The following is a 21,010-nucleotide window of genomic DNA, read 5'->3' on the forward strand; positions in this document are numbered from 1 at the left end:
GTCCAATACACATGCCTAGCTGGAGTTAGCTTGGCCTTATGTGCAGGAAGGCACTGGGGCTGCAGGGGGTAGCCTCTTAACAAGGATAAGCCACCTTGGGGTCAGATGGACCTGGAGTAGTTGGCACAACAAAGGACAGCCTCCACCCTACATCTTTTTACTAGTAAATGCAATCTGTTGCTGACAGGATCTGCTCCCATTCTCTCACTAGGTCCTCCTAGACTTTCTGGTTCCAGTCCCAGCAGCCAGTTTCTTGGGTCCAGGCACAAGGGGGTGTCCTCATTTAAACTTGATGGTATAGGGAGAGCCAGCTATAGCTTCCAGCTTTGCCCACCAGAGTATTTTGAGAATAAAATCTATACCAGCAGCGAAGCGACCCTAGCAGCTATGAAATGCAGGTTTGCCCCAATCACAGCTTTTGGTGCCAAAACTGACAAATTAATCGGAGCTAGACGCTAACGTATTAAGAGTTCAAAATACCCTGGAGGATTCGGACTTTCAAAATGGTGACCCACTTGGAGTATTAGTGAGTGTGTTTTCTTGACGTTAAAATAGCTGGTTACACTTAACAAATTTTATGGGGAGATTTGCTACTGTTTGGGTCATAGCTACAGGGGGCGGAGACTAAACCGGAGTATGTTTATCAAGTTGGTAAGAGACCCCCTTCCCGAATTAACAATTCACTTTATAACATGCACATTAGGTTTATAATAAATTGTACTCTTTAAAACGCACTTCATTAATTTACCTTAATATAGAGGTTATAAAAAATTAATTTACACAGAATTGATGACGCTTAATATCTACTGAGTGACGTCCTTTTGTAAACCGAAGAGATAATCAGCAAAACGTTATGGTTAGTGTTAGAAACCCGTTCTGGATCTCCTCTGGGATCGGCAGCTTGCTCCGGTCACCTCTCTCCTTCACCCGGGCCTCCTATTGGGACCCGGGACTAAAGTCTCGCAGCTGCTAGATGCGGGGCTTCCCTCTTCCGTCTCTGGGAGGCGGGGTGGGCTCCCGTTCTCCCTCGGGCTTTCCACATCGGGGGAAACTCTCTCCTTCGCTGTCTGTGCGACGCGGGGCTCTCCCTCGAGCATGGGAGCCCCGCGAACTCAAGCCGGCCTCTTCCGGCTTGGCTGCAGGCCCCGCCCACGTCACGGGCGGGCCTGCCTGACTTCCGGTTTTGCCGCGACTCGGGCCGCAGCGGTGACTTCCAACAGGCAAATCGCGGGGTGGGCACCCGCAACGTAAAATAAAGATGAAGCGGACATAAGCGGGGTGGGCTCCCGCATCGATCACGGGCAAAGTCGCGGGGTGGGCACCCGCATGAATTAGGAAGTCGAGACGAAGACGCAGGGTGGGCACCTGCATATACTTAACAACATAAAGCGGAGTAGGCTCCCGCTATTAACGACCAAATAAGCGGGGTGGGCACCCGCGAAAGCACGCATCATGGGGGAATCCCTACGCTGGGGATTCCCTCTCTCCTGCTCTCAGCAGCGCAACGCTGCACAGCCCCAGCTCCTCTCTCTGGGGGAAATTAGGATAAAGCGCTCTCCAGGCGCTATGTTCAGGACCAGCAGAAAGTCCTTGAGAGATCCAGGAAACAGAAAAAAGGTCCCACAAAGTCCATTAGGCATCCAGGGGCTGGGCAGGGCCCAGGGAGGAAAGCCTTCCCCTGGGCCCCAGCAGCAGCGCGCCCCTGGCAGATTCAAGTCAGAACAAGAACATTTTCATGGGGTCACAGCCCCTCTTTTATACACCAAATCCCTTTGTCTCAAAGGTGCAGGGAAGGGGCGAACCAGATACAACTGGTTCCTGAGCACTTTGTTTTGCTCAGCTCCTCTCCCTATTCACAGAACAGGCCAGGGTCATCAGTCGCACCACAGGGGGCGGAGCCAGCATTGTGTGGGGAAAGCCCAGCCCTATTCAGGTCCTAGGTGTACTCCTCCCACCCATCTGGCTGCTGATCTCCCTATTCACCACTGGGTGACTCCTCCTGACTCTGGGGATTCCCTAGCCCGTCACATGACCTCAGCCAGCCAATCGCCAGACAAGGCACTCATTTCACACTGCACACAGAAGTGTCCACTTCTAGAAGTGGCACTTCCACACTAGATACATGCACGCCGCACACATCATCGCGCAGCATTTTAGCACACGAGTCCGTACATACCAAACTCGCACCTGCACTCCCCACGCATCAGGAACTACCAGGGACACATACATTCCCCCATGCATTCCTATGGGAGGGCAGGTCAGCCTCACCAAACCATACCCAGAGCGCACGCGCTTTCCACTGGGACACAGTGTGAAAGCGCCTAGAGGCCTAAAACCACTAGTACAACATAGGAAAAAAGCTAGAATACTGCAAAAAGTGCTAGAGGTGAACTTGCCAGAAGGGCCAAGTCCAACAGTTAGCTATTCGTATTTATTCAAAACATTATCCAAAGACTGCATCCTGTAAGAGAATATGGTTTAAAATATGTTAATTCACATTTGCTTACTGTATGTTATTTGTTATACATAAGTTTTTAAAACCATGTTATCGAATTTAAAAAAATATATATTTAAATTTTCTCACCTAATATCCTCATCTGTTACAAGGAACGCTTTGCAAAGTGGTTGAGTTGTGTTAAGCCACACAGCTGGGTTCTTTTCCACTGCAGCAGAAAGTTGCCCTGTGATGGGTGCAGAACTGGTATGTAAAGCGCTGGCAATAGCAGAGAGGAGAGTCTCTTCGTTGTTACCAGGGCCCACCCCTACAAACAAATTTAAAAACACATTAGTTATTTCTGCCTTCTGGGATGATTAAACTTATTAACTATTTGCAATAAAACTGAATCACAAAATATAAGTATGACAAACTCAATTTGGTACGACTAGTAACCGCCACTCCACAGCACAAGGAAGCTGAAAAAATGAAACGGGAACTGATGTATTTGCACATCACCAACCCAGTACCTAGTAACAGTGTGAAAGTATATTTACGTATCGTATTCAAAGCTTTATTCGAGGAATATACTCATAAAAGCACAAACATACATTTAAAATACATCACATTAAAAATGTTCCTATTTATACATACTGTTAAAACAGTTGTGCATACATAAACAATAAAAATCTTTGGTGTACATTTACACAGAGATTACTTGTTACCCCAGTTATATTACATTAATAGAAATTGCCCTCCGTCTAATGGACCATGCCCACCCCAGATACTTTGCTGTACCCAGAACAATAGGCATATCAGTGGTGGTGCAAATAATTCGTAGCGCCTCAACACCCCTGGTTGTCCCTAGATGTCTACAAACAGGAGCTAACCAAACTCTTCTCGGGGTGGCATAAGCTTTACACAGGAATAGAAAGTGACCTATATTTTCCTCAGTTGCACCACAAACCGGGCAGCACGAGGTGGTTGAACTCCTCCACCTACCCGTCAGTGATCTCAGAGGAAGGGCACCTGATCTTAACTGGAAGAAAAGCTTCCTATCCCCTGGGTTAGTAATACTGTCCCAGTATAGTTCCAATACAGGACACAGTTTGATTTCTAAGAAATGCCCCGCCATTGTGTCTGATCTCGTTCTACTCCAGAGTCTGCCATCTATCCAGTCCCAATATAAGCTTTTAATTATGTTTTTACTTGGAAAGGGTTCCCCAGATGGATTATCCCATAGATTGGAGAGGCCGAGGTCACCTAGAGCAGTCCTAAGATTTTTTAACCAGACTATTTTATGAAAGGTGTCAGCTTTAATTATGGCAAGGAACCCCTCTGCATAATGCCATATCTCTGGGATAGTCCAGAGGCGTCTCCAATAGAGAATCGGGCGCAATCGCGCTCGGTCACTAACTGATCTTCTCCCTAAATCAAGACCAAGCGGGATTAATGGTGTACTCTGAGGGAGACCCGTGATTCCCCTAAGGAACCTATTCTCCGATATTTGCAAGGGGAGAAGCCTCTCGAAACCCCACAGCTCAGCCCCATATAGGGCAGACCCAATAGCCTTGGCATCATATACTGCCAGGACTGGTTTTATAGGCTTTGATTTAGACTTTGTGTTCCACCCGAAGTGCCCCCGAAATCTGTTGATGCCTCAGGACCGCCTTTTCTATATGTTGAGACCATTTTAGATTGTTTGCTATCTGCACCCCAAGGTAGGTAAATACAGTAACCACCTCAAGCTCACAGTTGTTCAGAAGTATTTTAGGCCGGGGTCTACGTTTTGATGAGAAGGCCATCAGCTTAGTCTTGCCCACGTTAACTTCCAGGCCATGTTCCCCACAGAAAAGATCGAAGATGTTTAAAGCTCGCTGCAAGCCAGCCGGTGTTTTAGACAAAATCAGCGTATCGTCGGCGAACATCAGGATCGGAACCCTGAGGCCCGCCAACGAGGGTGCATCGACACTGGCATCCGAGCCACAATTCCGTTAATAAATAGAGAAAAAAGCAGGGGGGCCATAGCGCACCCCTGTCGTACTCCGCGTTCAATCGGAAAGTCGGCAGATGATTCACCATTCATACCCCACTGAACTTTGGCGAAATTACACTCATGCAGCCTCATTATCAGAGTGAGTAACTCAGCCGGAAGGCCTATTTCGCTCAGAACTGCCCAGAGCTTTCTCCTCGGTACCAGGTCGAAGGCAGCCCGCAAGTCAACAAAGGCAACATACAGGCTGCCCTCGCCGAGCACCACCGTCCCCCACTGCAGCAGAGCAAAGCGAAACACCTGGTCGACTGTGCTTGTAGCCCGCCGAAAACCAGCCTGATAAGGGGACAGGGCGTAGTTCTCATCTACCCAGTCCATTAGTCGATTTACCACCATTCTCCCTACCACTTTTTGGATAGTGGCAATCAAACTTATCGGCCTATAATTGGCCGGGAGGGACCGATCCCCTTTTTTATATATGGGTATAATATTTGCTCCCTTCCATAACTCTGGGACTGCCGTTCCCTTCGCAATAGCATTTCCCAAAAGGAATACATACCTAGCCCACCTCGCCTTATCGTTTATAAAAACATCAGAGGGTATCCCATCTAGACCCGGGGCCCTTCCCCCTTGGGCAGAGCATATTGCAACTTCAGTTTCTTTAAGGGAAAATAAATTCCCAGTGGGGAATACAGCTGAAATTATTTCCACATCCTTAAACTCGGTAATCTCAGCATATTGGGGTTTGAAATAACCCACCCAGGCACCCTCAGCGACATTGTCGGGTTTATTTGGAGTTCCACCTCTACCCCACTTGACAATATTCCAAAATAACCTGGAATCCTTAGCCCCGAGGCCTCCTTTAGTTCTACCCAATACTTTTCGTCCCATGTTTTTTTTGCTAGTGATACGCTAACCTTGTAGTGCTTCCTAGCCTCGCTAATCGCTGCCCTGTCCCTATTCCTGATTGCTCTTCCCAAGCTTAGCCTGGCTTCCCTGCACTGATGATTGGACCACCTAGCTGGTTTGGGTGGTTGTTTCCTATTTATCTTGCGGGACCTCAAGAAATGCGGTTTTAAAAGGGAAAAGAGTTTATTGTGTATGTCCGTTATTTCCCTAGAACCTGGGATTACGGGGTTTGCAGCCTCCATAGCAGCGATTGCAGTATCCACCTCGGAACTTATAAAGTCCATAGATTCTGCATTTGCCAATACACTCGGCCAGTTAAGTCTGCGCATGTCATTAGCCATGATAGGCATTGGGCCGTCACTTAATTGAGGGTTCCCTGATATGGCCATCCACCAGATATGGGTCACACAGAGGGGATTGTGGTCACTTTCCAGTCTACCCTCGATTTTCATGTCACATACCAACTGCCACAATTGAGGCTGCAAAGGACATCGTCTATCCGACTTTGGTTATGACCATTGTCGAATGTACAGGCACCTTCCCTATCGCCCTTCGTCCTCCCATTTAGGGCTCTCAACCCATGTTCCAGGCAAATGGCATTCAGTTGTAATATATCTTTCGTCCACCGCTTAACAGGAGCCAGATTTAAAGTCAGAACACCCCATTGCGTATCCTCCTCTTGCCCTAGGGGATCATCCGAACTATCCAATGGTTCGAAAGTCCTATTTAGGTCACCAGCTACTACAACTTTGTTACCCAGGGACTGCGATTCCAAAAAAGTGGACAAAGCCTCTAGAATGGGTGAACTCCCAGTGGTACTGCTCCTGGCATAGATGTTGTATATATCTATCCCTCCCCACTTTTCTGAGGCTATTCTTAGCATTTGGATGTCCTTACAACCCAAATCCACCACTTTGATTGTTATTTGAAGACATCGCCTTATCCAGATTGTAAGGCCTCCCATCGGTCGACCCCTAGCGCCTCTACTGGCCGGGATTGAAAAATTTAAGTAACCAGGAAGAAATATAGGGTCACAAGCCCATGTCTCCTGGAATAAACAAACTTCAAAGCCATTGACGAAATCCATCCAGTATTGGGACATTAACTTGCTACTCAGCCCCGCGATGTTCCATGAAAAAAACTTCCCTAGACTGGGGCAGTCTATGGGTACTGCTCCTACACAGGACATCCCAAAGTCGTTTGTTAAGATTCCGTCATATCCCTCCCTCTCTCGGGTGGTATCCTCAGTGTTGTGATCAACCTCCTGGGTGCCAACAGTGCTAAGTGTAATTGGTTCCTCATTTTCAGAGTCCCCAGAAATTGAAATACACTCCCCACATATTTCCTCCAAAATCACAGTCTCCCAACCAGTTCTCATTTCATTTGGTTCCACATTTTTAGTCAAAACAGTTAACACAGGCTTCCCACATATATCCCAACGGGTCATACCTTCCCTACTGTTCGTGGAATAATCGGAATTTGGTCAATAAACCCACCCCGGATCTTTCATCACTTCAAAACGATTGTACGTTGGTCCATTATAAAAGTTGCCCCGTTGTATGGGTACAGTGAAAGGAACAAACCCTGGGGAGGGGAGTTTGTTATAGCAACCTAGTTCACTGATCATACCAAATTGAACACCTGTTGGTCTTGGATAAAAGAATGTAAGATCAACAACACCAATTCCACCACTGCTTGTGCCCCAATTTTGCTTCGTGATCAGACGTGCCACCCTAGGATCTTGAAAATTAACAACTATACACTCTCCCTCCCTCCCCCCCCCCACCCCCCCAAGTGCTTAGGAGTACAACCTATCCAGTCTGTCCTTCTCACTCCAATAATCAGCCCGTCCACTTCCCCGGGCAGTGGTCTATTTACCTTTAACCAGTGCATTACCTTGTTTTTTAGCATCTGGAAGGATTCTCTTTGCCCGGCCAACAAAGGTGGTACATTAGTAAGGACAGCCACGAAAGGATAAGAATCTGGAGTGAGATTCATAGGAGGTATCCTACGGGGTGCCTTCATCGGGAGGGTGTTAGGCAGGATAATGGCAGGAGCAGCAGGACCGGATGTTGCAATACTTGGTGGTAGTTGGGAACTATTCAATACAGTGTTATTAGTTTTGGAACTGTCATTGTTACCCCTAGCAGGAACACCAAGACGAGGTGTTGAAATGCTTGGTGAGGGTTGGGAACCATTAGATACAAGATTGCCACTTTTGGAGCCATCTTTATTACCTATAGCCACAGTATCAGGCAGCTTGTTTTTTTTAGTGGTATTACTACTTGGACGGTCCGACAAATCTAAATTAGTCTTGGGGATATGTCCCTTCGACTGAGGCCTACTTGCAATGCTGACTACGGGGGGAGGAGGCTCAGCGATGGACACACCATTTGCCTGACCATTTGGTTTCGGAAGATTGATACTATCCCCCATCCTAGGGTGGGACTTGATTAGGGATTTGGTGGAAAAAAGTTATCTAGAGTAGCCTGCTCGAAATGATCTAACCGATCAGCCAATTTTTTAACTCGTTCCTCAATAGGAGTCAAGAGAGACCTCATCAGCCTCTCCAACTCGTGGAGCAGGGGTGGAGCAGAAGATAAGGTCTCAGTCACCACCATCGCTGAGGGGTCATTCGTGTTAGATACAGGACTAGCCGGAACAACTCCGTCTGACAATCTTAACCCCACCAGAGCCAGCCCTAATAGACTCGCAGGAAGGGCGTAGACATATTCCAACCTTCCTTATTTTTTTCGGATGTTTAGGAAGATAGCACTTCTTCTAGGCAGCACTTCTTTTATTACTTGGTTTAGTTTTAGCCACGTGAGTTGACACACTCGGTTGGGCAGTGGTCACCTGCCCTGTAGGTAAACCAGTTAGTATAATGGACGAGGTAGAAGGCAAAATGGGCACATCGTGACCCACAGACGAGCCAGCCAACAACTCTGGTGAAGGGAGAAAGGCGTAAGGCGTTTCCAGTACAGCTGGCAGGGTTAGGGATGACAGGGGAGGAACCAATGCCGGGAAACCCTGAGGTGGGCGTTTCTCCAAAGGAATTTTAAGGAGTTCAATAGATAACCTACGCTCGGCACGCCTCTCCGCCAAAGCAATCTCTTTGTCAATATCTAGGGTTACCCGACTAAAGTATTTGTCTAGAGGACCCAAAGTGGCTGACCCCACCTCGGCCTGAGTAGAGATCTGGGCAGTGGTATTTGAAGGAGAAGACATACTTTGCAGCCAACGAGCTTTAAAAAGAACAATACTATATAAACAAACACCAGAGGTCTCTAGATACAGGGAACGTACTGTAACAAGTGGTCAGAGGGCGCTATGTCAGAGAGCGGGCCCAGCCCAGCCTCCTTCAGCCCCTGACGGCCACAGACGGTCCCGCCCTTGTCCCGGGCTTCTACCGGGACGCTCCCGCGCAGCGGAAGTAAGCTCCACTGTTATAGATCAGACGTGACGCGCAGGGGGCGGGGCTGACAGGGAGAGCGGGCCAGGTGTTCTCAATCGGCCAGGCAGGGACTCCTGGGAGACGGAGTCCCTGCAGAAACGCTTGCAGCCCTGCCCAAGAGCCCCAGCACAACACAGACTGCACAGCCTCTCCACAGATTCCCCAGCGGCAATTCCAATGAAGCGGGTCCGGCGAACAGTGGGCTCAAAAACAGTACAACAGCCCAAGGCTAAGAGTCCAGGAGCAAGGGTCCGTCAGACGCACCTTCAAATCAGCAAGGGATCCCGCAGGTAAGAGGCAGGCAGGCTCTTTAACACACTCTGTGCGCTGGGGGCGGGGCTGACAGGGAGAGCGGGCCAGGTGTTCTCAATCGGCCAGGCAGGGACTCCTGGGAGACGGAGTCCCTGCAGAAACGCTCGCAGCCCTGCCCAAGAGCCCCAGCACAACACAGACTGCACAGCCTCTCCACAGATTCCCCAGCGGCAATTCCAATGAAGCGGGTCCGGCGAACAGTGGGCTCAAAAACAGTACAACAGCCCAAGGCCAAGAGTCCAGGAGCAAGGGTCCGTCAGACGCACCTTCAAATCAGCAAGGGATCCCGCAGGTAAGAGGCAGGCAGGCTCTTTAACACACTCTGTGCGCAGGGGGCGGGGCTGACAGGGAGAGCGGGCCAGGTGTTCTCAATCGGCCAGGCAGGGACTCCTGGGAGACGGAGTCCCTGCAGAAACGCTCGCAGCCCTGCCCAAGAGCCCCAGCACAACACAGACTGCACAGCCTCTCCACAGATTCCCCAGCGGCAATTCCAATGAAGCGGGACCCGCGAAGCGGGTCCGGCGAACAGTGGGCTCAAAAACAGTACAACAGCCCAAGGCCAAGAGTCCAGGAGCAAGGGTGTGACAACTTTACAATACCTACAAGTTCAAGAGGCTAATGATGCATTCTCAAACCTCAAGGAAGATCCTAATTGACAACCACTATCTACATAGATTCAACATTATGCGCCTATCGGCATCCATTTAATACAGTAGCCGACTCTTTTTAAGTAAAGCCATTAGCAGTAGACTGAGGGGAGGCAGTGTGGGGCTGGGGAAGCTTACTTAAAGGTTTCTGAAAGTCTGCTTAATATATGGAGAATCTACCTGAGGGTTGCACCACCCATAAGTGGACCACATGCTGCCTAAGAAATCTACAATAAATAAAAACCTTGGTTAAAGTTACACTTGCACCACGTCATACAAGTGTTGGATGTGCAGGACAATGGAAAATGAAATAAAAATCCAGCAAGATGCCCGACAGACTACCGGTCTGCCATAAGGCATGTATACATGCCTTCACAGTTAGATCAAAGAGTCAGGTCTGAATAGTACATTGTTTCCCTTGATGAGAGAGAGCTACCTTAAAGGCCTGTACAAAACCACACTGTAATGAACAGAAGGCATTGCATCTCTGCAGGACAGACTGAAAAGCGGAATCACTTAAATCCGAAAGAAAATGCCCAAACATCTTCTGGCTTGAGGTCGGGGTGTATTTTCATGAATAGAAAAGTACGTGATGTAATGTTCATGTTTAACTTAATCGGCAAATAAAAATCACTCGTGCTAATGGTGGTTATTAAAAGGCTGGTGGGCTTTGTAGGATGTTTAACATCATAAATTGTTGCGGCTTTCGCTTTGCAGAATTCATACACTAAGTTATTTGGTCTAATAAAAAGATTCCTCTGATTAGCAGTTCATAAGACACTGAGTGTTTGCCCCTGGCAGCGTTCGTCAGTTTCTGGAGTGCTTATACAGTAGTTTTGCATATTTAAAGTTGTACATTTTGGGGAAGGGGGGTTAGAACAATGTATAGATGCTAATTGAGAATATGCTATCTATATTCTTTTATGTTCAGTGTTTCATATAAATTACTATGAATACTTATTTGGATATACAAAGGTTTACATTAATGATTATAATTAATTTCAATACGAAAGGAGCATAATAAACAATGCATTAATTGATTAGTTAGGATTACAGGAGACGGAAATTGTGAGAACTCGCAAGTAATGACTTTAGGATTGACTTCTGGTGGCATCTACACATAAAACTCAACTTCCCATGCCATTGTGCTTACTGTGAATCCAAACTAAATATACACTCTGATTGTATGTATGCTCTTGCATTCTTTACCTGCAGTGTATGCTTACATGTAACAATTGTAAAAAGTTTAAAAATCACAAATCTATTACTAACTTATGTTTTTCTATTTGTATACTTAAAATATTAACAATACACAGTCTCATGAAAACCGATGGATACTGCTCAAAAGACCTACCTTGAAGACCTTTCGGTAACTCCATAGTCTTTAAAATCTGTTCCGTCACATCGGATGCACTCAACCCTTGTAGTCTCTTCTCCCAAAACAGCTGAGAGAGAATATAGACAAATCACATTTACTGTGAAATAAGGGGGAAAAACACAACATTGATAAAAACAAAGCTGAGGTTGGGTGCAACAGGAGGCCACATTTTCTGTAAAGGTTTAAGTTTGAGCTATAAATGACAAGCAGTGGAAAAACTAAAAGATCATGGTATCAGACTGCCTTCATAGCATGGCATCCATCAAGTGTCATCCAGTTTGCAGATTCCAGATGTTTGTGTTACAGAGAGATTCAGGCTATGGATATTGCAGGTTTGATTTAATGTTACAAATTGTGACTTTAAATTAGAGGGACTGCATGTCTTAAAGAATGACTGTTGCAGAATATCATTTTATAAGCAATATATAAATGCAGGATACATCTGCTGATTGATACAGTGCTTTTCCTGATTTGACAAGGGCTACGCAAACAAATGGACGGAATGCTGAATAAATCATACATTCACCCCCAGTCAAGAGATCTGGGTTAAATCCTTCGTTCTTAGGCTCACCATGCCACCCCAGTTTAGACCCAGCCATATGCAAATCAGTCTTCAACCTGTGCCTCATGGGAACAGTCCAGACCGAACTGCCAAGCCAGGTCCTCCTTGGACCGGAAAGAAGCATCCTGGGACCGGTTTCTGGGTATTACCCTTCATCAGCCAGGCTAGCTTGAATCCAGTGGCACAGTGAGCAAGGGACCCACGTCTGGGCATACCCATCTCACTTAGGTGAAAAGTGCTACGCAAACAAATGATGGACGGAATGCTAAATAAATCATACATTCACCCCCAGTAAAGAGATCTGGGTTCAATCCATCGTTCTTTTGCTCACCATGCCACCCCAGTTTAGACCCAGCCATATGCAAATCAGTCTTGATCCTGTGCCTTATGGAACAGTCCAAAACGAACTGCCAAGCCAGGTCCTCTCTGGACCGGAAACAAGCATCCTGGGACCGGTTTCTGGGTATTACCCTTGATAGAGCGCCATGTATTTCTGAAATTTGTAGGGGTGCATCATAATCACTGTTAGTCTGCACCCATATATTTAGTGGATTTATATTAACGTGTGACTTAGAATTGTATAACTAAGCAGCATATATTAGAACGAATTAGAAATGTAATCATGTCATTTTATAAAGTGCAATGTAGTGGTTAATTGAAAATGTATTTTAGACAACGCATAATGATTGGTTCCCGTATAATGTGATGCATTAGGTTTAAACGTGCACCATATTAAGGTCTGCACGCGTAGTTTGCTTACTCATACATGAAGTATAATGAAATCAATGCTTATAATGTGAGTCTTGAAATGTGTGTTTAAATTGTGTAACGGCCTGATCGCATATACGTTTAAGGGAGAGGCCTGTTCATTTCTTATGTTAGCTAAATATTGTAGGCCGAAAATGGTTTCCCTTGGTAAGGCTTTGGGTTTCAGCGATGTTAGAAAATCTCAGAAAAGTGGAAAGTTAATCGTTCCCATGTTTCTGTTGCAGGTGCAAGGACACCTAGCTCATTAGAGAACTAACCCTTTGTTTCAGGAGTTGGGATGGCATGAGAAGCCAATATGGGAGTATACTGGAATGCAGGGATGATACTTTTGGTGGAGAAGGTGCCTGGGACCCAAGGACGAGTAAACAGTTGTTGGAAGGGAGTCAGGTTTCAGTGGAAAACTACTAGGAGAAGACCTGGCTGAAGAGGTGTGCTGGAGGGCGTGTTCTACGTTTTTGGGATTTTCAATTAGGGACAGTGCCACGTGGGTTGTGCAGTTGAGGTTTAGGTGGGAAGAGATAAGGAGCATCTTAGAATGAACTCTGACAAAGTGAGTGTACTTCTAAGGAAGTCTTTACTTCTGACACTTTTTTTATCTTTTTGCCTGGGAAAATGCTAAGTAGGGATGTCACCTTAGAGATAGAGTAGGGATAGACTACTGACGTTCTTTCTAGGTTGATGACTTCTAACATCGAGATTGGAGTTGTTATTGCCTGCCTGATGCTTTTGGAACTGACTATTCTCCGAATGAGACTCCTGCGTAGAATCTTTTTTGTATTAGTGCCCATTTATTTTCTTAACCTCGTGCTGAGGTGCTTGTACGTGCAGTTATTTTTGGCTTTGTAATAAACCCCTAAAAATTGAGGATTCGGAGTCAGTGGTCTTTTAGAGATCAAATTTTGATTCGATTGTATGTGTGGACATTTGAATTCCGCCCCTCTACACTATTTAGCAGATAAAAAGATCCTGGCGACCTGAGCGGATTCTTGGTGATGGTAAGACAGATAAGAATCCGGCTTTATCAGTTGGTAGCAGATTAGGATGGTTATCTCTGATAGTGAGGGGAGATCTAGATCAAGATAAGAGATTACAGAGGCCCATAGAATTCGAGTGATGGTGTCCCATTGGATGGTGAGCGGCAGACGACAGCAGCTGATGGAAACTGACAGAGTAGCGGTGCAGCGGAAAGCAGCAGTTCGTGGTAGAGTGAGTATGAATAAGATGATGTGTTTTGTAGATTGCAGTGTTGATTTGATTGTGTGATGTCTTGCGGAGTTGGAATGAGAGTTGAGTGATTGTGAGATCAGGCTGTGAGCACGCGCAGCCTGGGGATTCTTAGGCTCGAAGAGTAGTCTGAGAAGTTGTGGTGTAGAAGACACCCAAGGTAGACTTTGTTGACCATTGAGAGGGGAATCGTGAGACGTCATTGTTTACCTAGACCGGGATAGGGGGGGGGGGGGGGGAGCGAATGTGTGAGTGCGTGAGTAACCGATGCTGGTCGTGGGTTTCTGTATGTGGAACATCAAGTGTTTGAAACCTATCAGTTGAGGCGATTGTCCGGTCGTTTCGCGGACAGACAGTTGCCAGGTTTGAGGTCAACAATTTCGAGAGACTCTTGTAGGCAGTCAGAGAAGTGATTGTCCGGTCGTTTCGTGGACAGATAATGGCTTCAGAGCATGAATGGGACGAATGCTAGAGTGAGAAGTGAATTGTGAAGGAGGGGAACTGCTGCGAGCAGAGAAGTGTGACGTCAGAAAGTGTCGCGCTGCGATAGGTCGGTTGGTTGGTGTGAGCCGCGCTGCTATTGGTGGATTAACATCAGGAAGTGAACGAAAATATTGTGCGCGATCAAAAACGTGTTCATCATGAAATGTTTCCAAGAATTGTGTAGAGGTGACAGACGTGGTTACTCGTGGGGGAGAAGAAGCCCCTCCCGAGGATACTCCAGCACATTTTATGGCAACGAAGGTGGGATTGCATACTATAATTTGGCTTGAAAATTGGCATAAGATGACTCACGGAGAGGGAGAATGGACTTTCCCATGATTGGTACTTTCAGGTTGGATGTGCTGTATCAGTTGAAATCTGTGATGTCTTCCTTGCGACCTCTGCCTAGACCAATCCAGTTTGGGGCATTACATGCATGGATCAGAGCAGTGTATGACAGGAAAAGTCAGAAGTCAAGAAAGGGTGAAGAAGTGGATCAGGGCATTCCAAGATGCGAGGTGGGATGCACTAGAGAAAAGGTGGAGAGTGGAAACGATTGAGGGGGATAGATTGTCCCCACTACTAGAGAAAACAGAAGGTGCGCAGGCAAAGAGCGTAGAAGAGGATGACAGTGATACAAATGACAGCTTGGTAGAGAGGTTGTTGTCGGAAAGACCGCCTCCGTTCTATCCAGATTCTTACGAAGGAAAGTCGATCCTAGCAGAAGGGACTAGTGAATCACGGACTCAGCCAGACGTGAGAGTAGTAGGAAAAATCTCGACCGGAACGGAGGACAGGAGAATCCAGTCTTTAGCAAGTACAGAAGCTGCAGGATGTGCGAGGTTAACGGATGCCTTAAAAGTACCGGTTACTATTGGACCCATAGTTTCAGTCTATAACCCAGACCAGGAGAAAGTTGGTAGTCTAGCACAGTCAACTGCTGGACCAAGAAATACTGCTGAAGGAAATGGTATAGTGAGTGAGATGGAACAGGCTCCGAGACCTATAAATGGAGTACGCCATTGCCAGCCACCGCAGATTCCTCTAGTGGACAGGTGGATGTGAGACCGGTAAGACCAAGGTCGTTGGCCGAGTCAAGATCAGATCTGATAATGTGGGTACCACCTGCGAGGAATCAGAATGGTAGGATAACAGGAAATTGTGAGCTGAGTCGGGGAACAGATCAGGACCTAGGAACATGTCAGAAGAGAGTAGGTCTAGAGATCAGAGCTGCGAGGGGGACGAACACGACGGAGTAGGTTGTCGAGAACCATTGAGGTGCCGTGAAGGCATGAATGTTCAATGTAGTGAGATTGAAAGCAGAAGTAGATGAAATAATAAATGGGAATTTGCCTCTGGACAGGATAGAGATTTATGAACAAGATGAGTTGCTCTTTGTAGCCAAGGATGTGACTCGTAAGGCAATGACTGCACATGAGAAACGGACTGATTTGGCCAAGAAATACGAGGTAGATCTGTCCAAGACGAAGAAATTACAAGGTTGCAGTATAGTGACCAAGAACTGGAAGAGAAAAGAGTCATAGGACTCAGGACACACATCAGAGACTTGATCGTAGGGATGAAAATGAGATCCTGTGCACACGTATGGATAATTATCAGGTTCTGTATGTATTCAACATGAGCCAGAAGGTGTGAGAAAAATTCTTATTTAGGGATAAACACTGGTCGACATCCGGCGTGTTGCGTGCAAGATTTCTTTTAATGAAATGTTTCAACTCAATATACAAAAGAAATTAATCAGCCGACACGTGTTTCGTCACAACGTGTAGCTATTGTGACTCATCAGGGCTGTTACGGAAGGTTTGTATATGTCATGAATGACCTCAGTACGAAGTCACGCGAGGAGAAGGACCCGCTGAGGAAACGGCGGGAACTGGGATCGCACGGATAAAAGCTTAAATAGCAGGATCTGTAGCCGGTTGAAGAGCGGTCTCGGGTGTGGGATCAACTCACGATTCCAGGGTGCGGAGGGTGAGGGTGAGGGACGCTAGGCGTAGGGAATTACCCTTTACAAGAGGTACAAAATGGAGGGTACGTGCATGTGCCTTGGAGGAGAGGTGATTTGGCTGCATTTACGAACGATTTTCCTCGGCTGAGGGAGAAGCCTGTAGAATGGTACAAGCAGGTTGATAGCTTTGTTAAAATCTCAAAAGTGTTGTGGATTGATTTGAACACGTTGTTTGACATCGTAGTTCCAGGGGATTTGTGGTCTGCATGCAAGGTTGCTGTTGAATGGCTGACTTCGGAGCCAGAAAGGGATGCTGTCACAAATGGTCCGTCACCAATAGTTATGAAAAAGTTTGAGCAAGTGATAACATGGTTAAAATTGAAGATCTCGCTTCAAGATATTGATTGGGTTAAAATAGATCGGACTGTTCAAGAACCAAAAGAGACAGTGCATGAGTATTATGTACGTCTTTTGCAAGCCTTTAAACAGTATAGTGGATTAGATGCCTTAGATTCCAAGGACATGGGACAGTTTGTTTCGAAATTTGTGTTGGGATGGAGGCCAGAGGTTAGTCTCATGATACAGCAACATTTGATCTGTTGGCAGAACAAGCCGGTAGATGAATTCTTGTGGTATGCCAGATACTGCAGTGATGGGGTAGATTCGAAGCACAGGAAGTTGAAAGATGAATTGATGCTTGTTCAGATGCAAACAGCCCAAGTTCAGCCTAATGGAGGGACGTTAGGAAGGAGACAGGGAAATAACCAAGGAGGAAATCAGAATGTCCAAGGTCAGGAAGAGCAAAATCTGTTGATCCGAAGACAGGGGTGGATATGGCGACATTGAAGAAGACCACTGCATGTCATCTTTGTCACCAGATTGGACATTAGAAGCGCGAACCCGATTAACCAAGTGCAGCAGGAGGTAGAGATAGTTCAGGTACCCGTACCTGAAGCGGTCCCTACAGTGACTAGACCAAGATCAATTAAAGGGGGGGGGGGGGGGGTTGGGGGGTAACTTTCAGTTCTCAGGTACAAGTTCCCCAGCCACCGAGGGTTCAGCAGGGAATTCGGACTTACCAACAGATGCCTCTGTTTGAAGGGTATAATGAGTTCAGCCCAGACCCGTTGGCATGACGGTGCCTGAGGGGGGGGGAGGAAGATTGCATACTTAGAGCAGTCTTGGAGGTAGACCAGAGGGGACCATTTGTGGAAGCAGATGTTAATGGTCACCCTACCATATTTTTGATAGACACTGGTGCGACCCGGTCTACTGTGAGATTAGCAGTAGTCCCTAACCTATCCCTCTCGGGACAATCGATCCAAGTAGTTGGAGTAGCGAACAAGAAAATGACTAGTCCGTTAACAGAGCCGATTCCTACGAGAATAGGAACCTTCCGAGATCGACACCAGTTAGTGGTGTGTGACTCGAGTCCAGTTTGCCTGTTAGGTAGTAATCTGCTGTGCAAGTTAAATTGTACCATCTATTGCACACCTAAGGGAGTTGAAGTACAGACAAAGGATGATGACGCGACATTTAAAGTTGCCAATCAGCATTTATGTATAGAAATGTACCCAGCGCAGACCGTGGAAGAGCTTCCACTTGATCTGAGAGATTCTTTGTCACACGAGGTGTGTGACTTCACCGGAGAAGAGATTGGTTTGATCAAAGGCGCAGAGCCAGTGAAGATTCAGGTCAAGCAGAATGTAGAATTCCCTAAGACGCCCCAGTACAATTTGTCACCCGAGACTATTGCAGGGATCAAAACTGTAATCGAGTCCATGATCAAGCAAGGAATTCTGAAGGAGATGATGGGTAGTCCATGTAATTCACCTATTATGGGACTACAGAAACCAAGCAGGAAGTTTAGGATCGTGCAAGAGCTGCGAAAGGTCAACACGATAGTTGTTCCATGTTGTCCAGTGGTACCAAATCCATCTGTGATCCTGTTCCAGATGCCATGTGAAGCTGAGTGGTTTACGGTGATTGATCTGTGTCAAGCATTCTTCTCGATACCACTCCATGAGGAAAGCCAATTTCATTAAGCTTTCCGTCTGGAGAATCGTGTAATAACATGGTGTCGTATCCCTCAAGGGTATACTGAGAGTCCATCGATCTTTAATCAGATCTTGAAGAATCTTGAGAGTCGTGTTGTCACAGAATTCAGTTCTCGTGCAATACATAGAGGACTTGCTTATTGCGTCAGAAACGGAAGACGCTTGCAGGATCGATACGATCGCTCTACTGAATCATTTGGCAGAGAATGAACACAAAGTGTCTCCAAACAAATTGCAGTACTGTCTGAGCGAAGTGGAGTATTTGGGTCACAGAATTGAGTAGGGCAAGAGGAAGGTGTCGCCAGATCGCACTGAGGCAATCATGAACATGTCCGTGCCTACCACACAGAGAGGTCAGAATGTTCCTGGGGGTGGTTGGCTACTGTCGCCAATGGATTCCCAACTTCTCGTTCGAGGCAAAGCCTTTACAGCGGCTAACGCACAAGGATGTGAGTGATCCGGTATCATGGGACGACGACTTTTTAATGCCATCTTGAAAGCTGAGAGAGGCTATGTGTCGTGCTCCGGCTTTGGGAATGCCCGACTACAACAAGGCTTTCTCATTGTTCTGTTGCGAGAGAGAAGGTTGTGCATCGTCAGTTTTGACTCAGAATCATGGCGGTGTCCGTAGACCAGTTGCCTACTTTTCAGCTACTTTAGACCCAGTAGCTTCTGCGTTGCCCGGATGTCTCAAATCCGTTGCTGCAACAGGTGTCAGCATTGAAAGATGTGAGTATTGTGATGGGACACCCCATTGACAGTTTACGTGCCACATTCTGTTGAGTTGTTAATGACGAGGACCAAAACACAGCACCTCACGAACAGATTAACACGCTATGAGCAAGTTATACTTGCTGCAGAAAATGTGACTTTGAAGAGGTTCTGTTTTGAATCCTGCGACATTGATGCCCATTCCAAATGCAGATGAAGATTGTGAGGACCATGATTGTCTTGATGTGACTGTACTATGCACCAAACCTAGACCTGATATTGTCGATGAACCACTCACTGACCCTGAGGAAATTTTCTTTGTGGACGGTTCATGCTTAAGGGGCAATGTTGGTCCACTAAGAGCAGCGTTTGCTGTATGTACCATCACTGGAGTTGTTGAAGCTGCTTGTTTGGAAAGAGTACATTCCGCACAGGTAGCTGAAATCATTACTTTGACCCGTGCCTTTTTGGCTGCTGATCAGATTCGGATAACGATCTACACTGACAGTCAGTACGGGTTTGGTGTGGTTCATGACTTTGGGCAGTTATGGTCACAGAGAGGTTTTATGACGTCTTCAGGTTCACCTATCAGAAATGGGGAATATGTGAGGCAGTTAAGAGGCATTACAGTGTCCCAAGGAAATTGCAGTTTTCAAATGTTCTGCTCATGGGAAAGGGACTGATTTTGTTTCGTTGGGTAATAATTATGCGGACGAAGTTGCCTGCTTCTGTGCAGAACAAGGATGCATATTTACAGGAGGTTACACAGGAGAGAGCCAAGAAAGGACCGTGCTCAGCATGATGTTAGCCATGGCAGACACTTGGGAGGACCTAAAACGATTCCAAGATGAGGTTACAGAACAGGAATAAGATGGATGGATAAGGTCAGGTTGTGAGAAAGGAGATGTGGATGTGTGGGTCTCAAGTGATGGTCGACTTGTGTTACCGGAAAGTTTGTTGAGCCCAATGGCAAGATTGATACATGGTGCAGTACATCTTGGCAGAGATGCAATGGTGGTAGTGTTTAGACAGACATGGTACAATACGAAGTTTCGTGCAGTTGCTGAAGCTGTATGCCAGAGATGTGTTACGTGCCAACAGATGAATGCAGGAAAGAAGACTGTGGTTACTTTGAGTCACATTGGGAGGTCAGGAGGACCTTTCAATAGAATGCAGTTGGATTTCATTGAGATGCCAAAATGCAATGGGTTGAGGTACATTTTAGTTGTGGTGTGTGTTTTCTCAAGATGGGTGGAGGCTTACCCAACACATAGATGCGACACTCTCACTGTAGCTAAGCTGTTGTTGAGGGAACTTATCCCGAGGTTCCGCTTCCCGACCTATTTGGAATCAGATAGAGGGACACATTTCCATAGCGAAATCATGAAGTTGCTTTGTGCTGCATTGAATGCGGATCAGAGGTTACATTGCAGCTACCGACCAGGGGCTTCTGGGATTGTGGAGCAGGTTAATGGAACTTTGAAAGCACGGATGGCAAAAGTGTGCACATCAACATCCCTGAAATGGCCTGATGCATTGCCTTTGGTCCTTATTAGCCTTCGCAATGTCCCAGAAAGGAGAACTGGGTTATCACCACACGAAATGTTGATGGGGAGGGCAATGGGACTGCCAGCAATACCAGCTACCGCTCTAATTAGCATCACTGATGACTTAATTCTCGGTTACTGCAAAGGAATGGTTGATGTGGTCTGTTCTGTGTCTCAGCAGGTGCAAGCAGCAACTGTTCCAGCCTCGGGTGACCTGTGCCACGACCTGAGTCCGGGAGACCGGGTGCTTGTTCGTAAGCCCGTGAGGAAGAGTTGTCTGGATGTTCGGTGGTGCAGCCCGGACCAGGTGATACTGGTCACGAACACAGCAATGAAGTGTGGAGGGTTGCCGAACTGGGTGCATGCCTCCCATACCCGCAGAGTTCCAGCACCCTTGGAAGAAACAGCCCTCTCGTGAATGAAAATCCAGCTGAGGTGGCAGGGCCATCTGAGATGGCAAGTCAAGCTGTGAGGGTTGCTGACGCAGATGGTTGTGCACCGGATCGAGCTGAAGAGGGTTGTGACAATCAGAGCCCCAAATTTGACTCGGACGGAGAAAGTA

The 21,010-nt window shown here is 46.7% G+C and overlaps 1 protein-coding gene across 3 annotated transcripts in view; it reads right to left on the reverse strand.

The window, feature by feature from the left end:
• MBD2 (methyl-CpG binding domain protein 2) overlaps positions 1 to 21,010 on the reverse strand; it is a 276,168-nt gene that overhangs the window by 59,641 nt on the left and 195,517 nt on the right. For all 3 annotated transcript variants that reach the window (XM_085629929.1, XM_085629916.1, XM_085629925.1), the window contains 2 exons: positions 11,104 to 11,194; positions 2,585 to 2,762 (listed from right to left, as the gene is read on the reverse strand). In XM_085629929.1, coding sequence (XP_085486055.1) covers positions 2,585 to 2,762; positions 11,104 to 11,194 — 269 coding nt within the window. The remainder of the gene's footprint in view (positions 1 to 2,584; positions 2,763 to 11,103; positions 11,195 to 21,010) is intronic.

The sequence above is a fragment of the Triturus cristatus genome, chromosome 2_1 (genome assembly GCF_964204655.1).
Source record: "Triturus cristatus chromosome 2_1, aTriCri1.1, whole genome shotgun sequence".
Classification (NCBI taxonomy): Eukaryota; Metazoa; Chordata; class Amphibia; order Caudata; family Salamandridae; genus Triturus; species Triturus cristatus.